Source organism: Chinchilla lanigera, unplaced genomic scaffold (assembly GCF_000276665.1).
Source record: "Chinchilla lanigera isolate Chin_1 unplaced genomic scaffold, ChiLan1.0 scaffold00056, whole genome shotgun sequence".
Lineage (NCBI taxonomy): Eukaryota > Metazoa > Chordata > Mammalia > Rodentia > Chinchillidae > Chinchilla > Chinchilla lanigera.
Genome location: NW_004955457.1, coordinates 6,786,282 through 6,796,850, shown reverse-complemented (window position 1 = coordinate 6,796,850; position 10,569 = coordinate 6,786,282). Strand labels below are relative to the sequence as shown.

Genomic DNA, 10,569 nt, shown 5'->3' with positions numbered 1-10,569 from the left:
TTTTTTTTTTTTTTTTTTTGGTTTTGGTTTTTTTCTTAGTGTGTCACTTATCAGAGCTGTTTGCCAGTGTGGGGTCTGTAAGGGAGGTCAGTTTGATATCTGGATTACAGGTTGCAGGCCATGCTGTTTGTGGATTTTAGTTGCATGCTTGGGATACTTGAATCTACTTTTGGGATGGTTTAAAATTTTCTTTTTAACTTTGTGTTACCCAATTCAGCTTGCCAACTGAAATGATTATTTGAAAATGTAGTCTATTAGAAATATGTTCAGGAGGCATTTTAATTCTTTTCTTCCTCTTCTACCCCTATTTGGAAATTTATCCTATTGCATGTATGTTCAGAAGGCATTTCAATTATTTTCTTCATTGACCTCTCGAAAAAAAATTTTTATTTTGTTTTTTGAGACAGGGTCTTGCTAAGCAGTTCAGGCTGGCCTTGAACTCACTGTGTAGCCCAGGCTGACCTCAGACTCACAGCAATTCTCCTGCCTCAGCCTCCCAAGTGCTGGGATTACAGGCATGCATCACCACACCTGGCCTACTTGAATTTTTTTTTTTGACAACAAACAATAGTTTGTACTTGAAAGAGCACCAATGTTTTATAGACTCAGTCCTTATTAGTAGTTTTCTGTGAGCAGGAAAAGGGAAGCCAGTTTGTAGGTAAAAAATATTCACATAGACGGATAGTGGTTTTCCTTAAACATTATGAATACCCAACCTAATACCTAATATAATAATAACCTAATATCTAACTATGAATAATAATATGTACATAAACTATCCAAACAGCACCATGACTATACAATGTTTTTTTAAAATTTATTTTTTATTAGTACATGTGGGTAGTACGTAGTGTTTATATTCCTTGCGGGAAGTTGGTACATGTACTTAATACATCTTAACTCCTTTTTTCATTTCTTCCCCCTCCCTTCCATCTCTTCAACAGAAATATGCTGTCAGAATTGATATACTAGCATTTGTGAAATAGCCTGTGTGTAAGCCCCACGTGGTATCTTTTTACAATTTTAGAAGTTTGGAAAAAATGGAGGGTATAGAAGAATAGACTTAACCATGTAAAAGCCACATTTAAAAAAAAAAAGAGTAACCCAAAAGTACTAAATAAGAGTCTATTAACATTGATAAAATGATATGCCTTAAGTTAGTAGTAATCATGAACAATAGGAACTTAAAGTTATGGTTAAAGGAAGTCTGTCAGATGCAAACCATAGCAGCTGTAACACACTGTTCATCTTGTTGCAGATGAATTCCTGTATTAAGAACCCCAAAATCCTCCTGCTGAAGTGTTCCATCGAGTATCTCTATAGAGAAGAGACGAAGTTTACCTGCATTGATCCTATTGTGCTTCAGGTACCATTTGTTACTGAAGACAATAATTTTGAGGGATTTGATTTTTAAAAATTAATTTCATTGGTGCACTTTCTCACTATACATAATGATCACATTCATCATAGGGAGTTGGTACCTGAACATGGTATATCTTGGTTCTTTTTTCCCCATTCCCCTCCCCTCCCTTCAACCTCTCTTCCCTTCCTTGTTTATAAAAGCTTTGTTTCCATTTTTCCCTTTTATTTATTTTTTTCCTTTTGGAGGGATGTATTTTACTATGATACTTGCCATCTCTTAATTATTTTTAAAGGAAACTTCTTGTTCATGTTATATTTTTAAAATTCATTGTAAAAGATACTTATATGTATTATTTAGAGCTAGCTTACTCAGCCTTCCAGCTCTCATTTTTAAAGTTTCAGATTGCTCAAGGGAGCTCATGACTGGGAAGATATCCAGTGGAAAAGTGAAGCCCAAAACTGGTTTCCCTTTTCCACTTGGACCATTGATTTACTGGGAGAATTTCTGGAACTTTTTAGGTCCTGGTAGAATCTCCAACAATATAGTGTTGTCTGTTCTACTAAGACATATTTCTAGAGTACCATTGAACTTGTATATAGTTAGTAAGAAGGGGGATGCCAGATGGAAGTTATGCTGGCTTCTGTGTGGTTTTCCTAAGCAAGGGGGCTCAGAATAGCTGCAGTAAGACTATAATGTTCACTTGGAAACAAAAACTGCCTCTTCTCAGCTGTTATACAGGCAAGAGTCTTTTCGACTGTTTTCTTTGTTTTTGTTGTTGTTGTTGTTTTTAAAGACAGGGTGTTGCTATATGGTTCAGGCAGCCTTGAACTCACTGTGTAGCCCAGGCTGGCCTCGAACTCTTATGATCCTCCTGCCTCAGCCTCTTGAGTGCTGGGATTACAGGTGTGCACCATGACACCTAGCTTCAGGCTCTTTTAAGAAGTTAAAAGTGAACATTTACTTGCAGGTGCTCTCCCCATACCTGAGCCCTGCAGGTCTGTTGGTAGCTTTAATTGCTCAGGGCTCCATGTCCAGTTGTATGGTTGTAGTTTGTTGTATGCCTTTGTAATTTCCCTTGAGGTAGCCTCCGTCTCTGCCTGCTGACTCTCTGCACTATCCAGGTTCTCTGCTAGTGTGTTAGTGCTGTACATATGCAATTGGCTAGGTTTTAAGTTTTTTGTCTTTTTTTTTTTTTCTTAGAAATGCTGTTTATTTTAATTTGTGGTCATTCAAAATGGGAAGTTTTCAGCAATGTAAATATCATATTACAGGAGAAATTTATACCCAGTTACAGAAATATTTAGGAAAAGCTTACTTGAAAATTCAAGGTAATCACATTTTCCCAATCCCTTTGTTCTCAATTTATAGATACCAGTTAATAAAACTGAGCTGTGGTCAAAGGCATAGTGCATTTTGAAATTGTGCTCTGATATTAAGCCTGTTACCTGGGGCTCAGTCTTTATTGTAATCAGCTAATGTTATCAGTAAAAATAAAAGGCTTTGGCTAGATTCAGTTATGATTACTATGACTTTCCAGTAGGTAACTTAAAAGAAGCGAGAGGAGACCATTAGTACTGTTATGGAATGTAAGAAACTTGGTGTTAGGTTGCTCACTTGTTCATCGTGCACTGAGCCCTGCCACTGAGCTCTGCCTCTGTCCCCTGTGCTGGGGTTTTCTGATCTCAGAGAAGATTTTAGCAGAGGCCTTCAACAGGGTCAGATCACAACTATATTGATCATAGGCTGTGTCCTGGTTGCAGGGATGCTAAAATGAAGTGGGATAACTGAAATCTATAGATACTTTTGTATTATTACTTAAATTTATCCGCTTTATTATTACTTGCAAGGGTAACTTGCAATCAGATGCTTAACAAAATAAAGTCTTTTCATGTTAGGGAAATGTGTTGCGGGCAGATTCATAGTTAAGAAATATGATTCAGCTTAAATAATGTAAAGCATCCTTTTCATCAGTGCTTTTAAACATAATTTTATGGTGCCTTTAACTCTTACCCTAGCACACTCTGAATTGAAAAAAGAAAGTTTCACCTGAGTTTTTTCTTCCTTTCCTTTTTTTAATCTTTCCCTTTCTTTTTCCTGTCCTTCTTTCTTTCTCTTTTTCTTCCCTCCTTCCCTCTCCTCTCTTTTTCTGCATTCTTTCCTCTCCTCTCCTTTCCTTCTTGTCTACCCAGGGTAGAATTACTAATTAGAGAAGAAGCTGAAATGTAGACAATGTGAAAAAGGAGAATGAGGAACAAAGGGGCAAGGAGAAAATTAGGTTGTGACTTTAGACTCTTCCCAGGGCCGGGCCAGGAGCTCTGTGGGTCTGCTGAGCTCTGTTCTGTGCTTATGGCCTACCTACCTCCTGATACTCTTTCCTGGCTCAGCTTGGGCCAGGGTGTCTTTTTAATACAGTGTTTCACAAATAGTCATAGTAGTTAGTTAGAATTAGAAGTGAGAAGAAATTTATTTGACATCCATGTACTAGAAGCAGAAACTTAAAAAAAGTTTATACTTTCTTGGAACTATACAAATAAAAACATTTTCAATGCTATTAAATTTAACTGAGTTAGCAGGGTAGAAAATTAATACATTTCAAGGGCAAAATTCCATTTTGTTAATAATGGGAGAATTTGAAACTGTAAAGTTTGTCTCAGGAAAGCAGGCAAAGACTAGAAAAAGTATACTCTATATCTGGGCACATACATTGCAGGAATAAACTCATGCATTGCTAATGGCTGACACTGGTACAGACTTGCTCAGAAAACACTGTTGGTGAAAGGGAAAAACTGCACAATAGAAAGCTTTGTTCTTTTAAAGCTACCTAGCTCTGTAACTGCTTCCTGGCTTTGTAATTACTTTATTGACCCCTATAACCCTGAGAGCATAACTGAGCACTCCAGATTCCTGATTGTACATTGTACCAAGCTTCATAAACTGATAATCTTTAATCTCCACTTGTAACCAGTGATCTCACCCTGCTAACCAATCAGAAGAACTGCCAGGCTTTGTGTCTCGCCTTTGTACCTCCTCTGTATCTCCTGCTTATGCATCATATAAAAGCCCTAGACCACCAGAGATCAGGGCTTGATATTCTGGGAATGATCTTGATCAGTGCTTGTCAGTGTAAATAAATCTGCCTCCAAATCCTGGGTGTCATTTTAGTGTTTCTGCTTGCTGTTGCATTGGCACCTGGAGCAGTGGTGACAAACATGCACATTTTCAGTTGCCTCTCATCTGGAACCCAGCAGTTCTATGAAATAGTTAACACATTGAATTCTTCTAACTCTAGTTATTATATAAAATATTCATGTTCTTTGAAAGTAAGCCTTTGTAATGAAGTTATATTAAGCATTATGTATTAGATTGATAGTTGTTTGAGGTAGAATATGATCGGTTGGGAATTTGGAACTAGGAAGTAGCTGAAATAACATAAGTTGAAGAGCTAATTTTTATAATACCCAGAAGAAGAGATGCTCTTGCTGGTTTCAAAATGGGAAAGAGAAAATTCATAACCATATTAAAAACATTTAGAAATTGCTTTCATTTGGGAGGCTATGAAGTTAGGTTTATTGGTTGCTCAATGTAGGTTTTAACCTCTGAGAGCTAGCTAATTGGAAGTTTGGTTTTTATTTTTATTTTTTTTTTGAGGCAAGATCTTGCTGTGTAGTTCAGGTTGACCTTGAACTCAGAAGAACCCTCCTGCCTCAGCCTCCCAAGTGCTAGCATTACAGGCATGCACCACCATGCCCAGTAGAAGTTTGGTTTTATAATACAGGCTATTTAAGAATTGAAATTCTTTCAAAGTAAAATTAATTGGAGAATGGAATTACTCTTGAAACTCTTCAGAATAATCAGTAGTTTAGAATGATGAATGAAGGCTAAGCATGGTGGTGCCTGCCTGTAATCCCAGCACTTGGGAGGCTGAGGCAAGAGGATTGGTGCGAGTTTGAGGTGAGCCTGGGCTACAAAGTGAGTTCAAGGCCAGCCTGAACTGCATAGTGAAACTCTTGTCACAAAAGGGGAAAAAAAGAATGGTGAATGAAATTTATGCTTGTATTTCACTTAATTTTGTGTCAGACTTATTTGTGGATAAAACATTTAGGCTGGCATTTATATTAATAATCAAGCTGTTCTGATATTTTAATATGTCTAGATCTTGAACTATTATAATATTTCTGATTTATCTGACTTAGGAAAGGGAATTCCTGAAGAATTATGTTCAACGAGTAGTTGATGTTCGACCCACATTGGTTTTGGTTGAGAAAACAGTGTCTCGGATCGCCCAGGATATGTTACTGGAACATGGAATTACATTGGTCATTAATGTAAAGTCCGTGAGTGTTATTTTTATGTCACTTTAAAAATCATAGCTTTTAGATTAATAGTATATGCATATACATTTTTATATCTCTGCTATGTCATATATATTACAGTGGGGCCGAAGGCATAGTAGCTGTTTCATTATTAAGACTGGAGAATCTCAGACAGGAAGAAAGTGTTGAGTGCTTATATAATGCTTACTATAGTTATCTGTAAGACGAAAGGTGGACTAGACACTAGGTAATCAGCAGGTATTTGGTTGGTTATTTTGTTGGGGAATTTTACAAGCAGAAAAATGTTCTTTCCTTGAAAAGCCTACTTTCTGTGGAATAAAGGTTAATTTTAGGAATTTCCCCCACCCCACAGTATTTTGATAATACATGATGCTCAAATGCCTTTTGATAATGCTAGTATAACTATGGCTTTATTTTAATGGTCACTTATTAATTAATTAACTGTCAACTTATTTAAAATATTTTAAAATTTATCATATAGTTATTAAAACTAAGGAAATCATTTTATTTTCTCGTTATTTTTCTAGATTAAGTTTAGTAAGATTTTTATTTTGTAATATATTTTCCTTTGTTGTAGCAAGTTTTAGAACGAATCAGTCGAATGACCCAAGGTGACTTAGTGATGTCAATGGACCAGCTGCTCACAAAACCACACCTGGGCACTTGTCACAAGTTTTATATGCAGATATTTCAGCTGCCTAATGGTGAGTATTCTTTAGAATGGATTCATTTGCAATTAGGGAATCCTGGGAAATGAATTAACACCTTAGTGCTGTAATGTTCATTTATTAGAAAATATCTATTGGTGGTTAAGTGAGAATAGCAACTGGGGTTTTATTCTATGAAGGTTTTTTTTTTTTTTTTTGGTAAATGCTAAGGCAATGAATTAATTGTGTCTGCACTTCTAAATTGTTACCTAAGCCTTCTTGACTTTTTGTGTTTTCATTTGTAGAACAAACCAAAACGCTGATGTTTTTTGAAGGTTGTCCCCAGCACCTAGGCTGTACCATCAAGCTCAGAGGGGGCTCTGATTATGAGCTGGCTCGAGTTAAGGAGATCCTGATATTTATGATCTGTGTAGCTTATCATTCTCAGTTAGAAATCTCTTTCCTCATGGATGAATTTGCTATGCCACCCATGTTAGTGCACAGCCCTTCGTTCCATTCTCTGATTGAGGGACGAGGGGATGAGGGGATTGTACAAGAGCAACATAGTGGAAGCTCCCTTCCTCGGGATCTGGACTGCCCTCCCGAGGTGCTGTCCTCTGAAGAGAGCACTTTGCTGGAATCACGGGTTGTGTTTGAGAAGAGTGAGCAGGAAAGTAAAAGTATTCCACAGACTGCTGCCTCTTTGAAGCACCAGGAGTATGCTACAACAGCTTGCCTGGCAGCGGGTATCCCCTGCGCTCTCTTCCAGTCAGTACCAGAGTCGTTGTTACCGCTCCATGTGGATCAACAGGATGCTATAGGCAGTGAGCAGCTAGAGCCTTGGAAGCAAACAGAAGAGCAACAGGACCCCAAAAGTCAAATGAGAGCCTTTAGAGACCCTCTGCAGGATGACACAGGATTATATGTGACTGAGGAGGTCACCACCTCTGAAGATAAGAGAAAGACTTACTCTCTGGCTTTTAAACAGGAATTAAAAGATGTGATCCTCTGCATCTCTCCAGTAATCACATTCCGGGAACCTTTCCTTTTAACTGAAAAGGGGATGAGGTGCTCTACGCGAGACTATTTTCCAGAGCAGATTTACTGGTCTCCCCTCCTTAATAAGGAGTTCAGAGAAATGGAGAGCAGGAGGAAGAAGCAGCTGCTTAGGGATCTCTCTGGACTTCAGGGCATGAATGGAAGTATTCAGGCCAAGTCTATTCAAGTCTTACCCTTGCATGAGCTAGTTAGCACTAGGATCGCCGAGCATCTGGGGGATAGTCAGAGCTTGGGAAGAATGCTGGCTGATTATCGAGCCAGAGGGGGAAGAATTCAGTCCAGATACTCAGATCCGTTTACTCACTCAAAGGATGCATTGAATATTGCAAGTGGCAAAGCAGGAAGCAAAATCGAGGCTGATGAAGAGAGAGGGTTGATTTCCAGTGATGCAGTCTGGTCATCAAAGGTAAGCCCAGAGAATCTACTTCCCATTTTCCATGTAAACTTGGAATATTTGAATAACTCTGCTATGGTGGTACAAGAGAAAAAAATCAGTATGCCAAGCTGCATGCACATTTGTAAGACTTTTCTTCTTCTTTGCCATTTTTTTTGGTCTTTAGTCTCTTGGCTTATATATTTGACTGTTTCAAATAAGGCTGCAAAGTAATGAAACTGGGTTTTTGGGGTATAAGATAAGCTCACAGTGAGGCAAAAGGAGCCCTGCTGTAAGAGGAGGTGATTCCTGAAGTTTCTGTTGGTATAGTTTAGATGTTTAGATGTGCCTAAATGTATCCTTGATCCTTCGGAAGGCAGTGACAGGGAGTGAGAGATGGAAGCTTATTGTAGGACATGGATGTGGTTTTAAAAAAAAGTTAGATTTACTTATTAAAATTTTAGACATAAAACAAAAACACTTTCTGGACATTGTTATTTAACTGTGGCAGTGGTCTTGTTAGAAATAAGGGTACCCTGCTGGGTGTGGTGGCTCACGCCTGTAATCCCAGCACTCAGGAGGCTGAAGTAGGGGGATTGTTGTGAGTTTGAGACCAGCCTGGGCTACATAGTGAGTTCAAGGCCAGCCTGGCCTATGTAGTGAGACCCTGTCTTTAAAAAAAAAAAAAAAAAAAAAAAGAAAGAAAGGTACCTAAGAAAGATTTGTTTTGGGGCATAATATTGATAATATACTAATAAAAATAATGGAGAAATCTATCTTTAGATATAATTGTTTAATAAAATAAGAAGATACTGTTTTATTGGTATTCTAAGAAATACTGTTTTTTTATTTGTAAGACTGGCAAAAAGGTAAGTGATAAGAGTCATGGTTAATGAGGGCATGGAAAAATGTCTTTCTTAAATTTCATATACATTTATATAAAATGATAGGGAAATCTCTTGATTTATGCATATAGGTTTATACCTTTGACCCAGAACTACTACTCTTTGAATGTATTACTTCAGAATTAAACCAAATAATTATTGTTTGTATAAGGTCTTCGCATTTTATGGGAACACATTCATGAAGATGCATTGTGTCTGGTTGTTTGCTTTAGAAAAGATGAGTTGGATCTCATTTATTGACCTGGATAAAGCTCATGATGTATTTTAACTGTTAAAAGCAGGTTGTATGTTAATATATGTAGTGTCATTCCATTTTTACAAATCCAGAGTTAACTGAATATACTTTTTTTTTTCCTTTGGTACTGGGAATTGAACTCAGGACTTCGTGCTTGCCAGGCAGAGCCTGTGCTGCTGAGCTAAATCCCTGGCTCCTGAGTATACTTATGTGGGTGCTTGTATGTGAGAGCTAGCAAAAAGAATGGATGTTTTTTAATTATGCAAACTAGTCATATTGGGAGGTGGTATGGCATCAAAGAGGCTTCATGTATTTCATAAACTTCATGTACTAATGTATGGATTTTAGCAGAGATCCGGTGTTACCCTGTGATCAAAATTAGGTGTAAAGCACAGGTAAACAAATGTCTTAGAATTTCAATTTCTGGGTGTCTCAGATTGATATTGTATGCAGCCATTGTGTCATACTGTTTTATGGGGATATATTTAGTTAAGTTTTTCTTCCAAAATAATTTAATGCATTTTTTTAAAATAAAGAATATTTAATGTAAGAAAACAAGCTATGAAGGATTGAACCTAGGGCCTCAGACATGCTAGGCAACATTCTACCACTGAGCTAAGCCCATCATTTTTACATTTAACTTTGACTTTTGAGGCTTTTTCCCTTCAGAAACCAGTTTCCTTTGTTTATATTTAGTTTGTTGCAGTTTTAATCTTCATCAGAAGCCCTGCATGTGGTGATAGGCTGTGTCAGTAGAGTGGAACATGTTGGATGTTCGGAGCACGCAGTGGTGGTGTGCATCGACGTCTCGGTACTCATGTGTCCCTTCTCCTTCAGGTGGACTGTCTAAATCCTGCTAACCACCAGCGGCTGTGCGTGCTCTTCAGCAGCTCTTCCACCCAGTCCAGCAATGCCCCCAGTGCCTGTGTCAGTCCTTGGTAGGATTCTTCTCTCCCTACACTATTGCACTTGTGAACAGATTTCTAGTAAATTTAAACAGAAAAAAGGAAATACAGCTATTAGGAGCTATTTTTTAGATACAGGGCATATAGTATTTTAAACTTAGCAAATATGAAATTTATACTTCAAGGGTGAAAATAATAGGAGGGATAACACAGGAATTTGTACTTGTAAAAGTGATGCAGTGGGGCTCACAAGACACTTACCCCTCAGGTACTCACAAATGGAGTGGGTGGAGACGGGTATAAAACAAAAAACCAAAACACAGGAAGGTAACTTGAAGGAGAAGCCCACCTGAAGAATTCCGTGCGGAGAGCGTTTAGAGAAAGAATCAGGGCCACCCTAGGTCCTGGCACAGCTGACAGCCCAGGTCTGGTGAACACACATCTTGAGAAAAAGTCTAACATCCTGAAGCAATTAGCTAAGTACTGCAGTGACAATCAAACTCTTGCAGTCAGTGCCCAGCCTAGCACACAGACAGATTTGTTGACCAGTAGAATATAAGTGCAGCTGCAGAAACAACCACATGCCCGTTGGTCCATCTGGTTTTTGACAGAGGTGCCAAAAACATATGCTGGACAAAAGATAGCCTCTTTAACAAATGGTACCAAGAAAATTATTTCTCCATGTACAGAAGAATGAATCTAGCCAGGCATGGTGGTGCACGCCTGTAATCCCAGCACTCGAAAGGCT

The 10,569-nt window shown here is 38.1% G+C and overlaps 1 protein-coding gene across 8 annotated transcripts in view; it reads left to right on the top strand.

Moving 5' to 3' along the window:
- The window catches only part of Pikfyve (phosphoinositide kinase, FYVE finger containing), a 92,630-nt gene that overhangs the window by 45,005 nt on the left and 37,056 nt on the right, over positions 1-10,569 (top strand). For all 8 annotated transcript variants that reach the window (XM_005396961.2, XM_005396963.2, XM_013520755.1 and 5 more), the window contains 5 exons: positions 1,259-1,366; positions 5,557-5,697; positions 6,275-6,401; positions 6,650-7,809; positions 9,754-9,854. In XM_005396961.2, the coding sequence (XP_005397018.1) occupies positions 1,259-1,366; positions 5,557-5,697; positions 6,275-6,401; positions 6,650-7,809; positions 9,754-9,854 (1,637 nt within the window). The remainder of the gene's footprint in view (positions 1-1,258; positions 1,367-5,556; positions 5,698-6,274; positions 6,402-6,649; positions 7,810-9,753; positions 9,855-10,569) is intronic.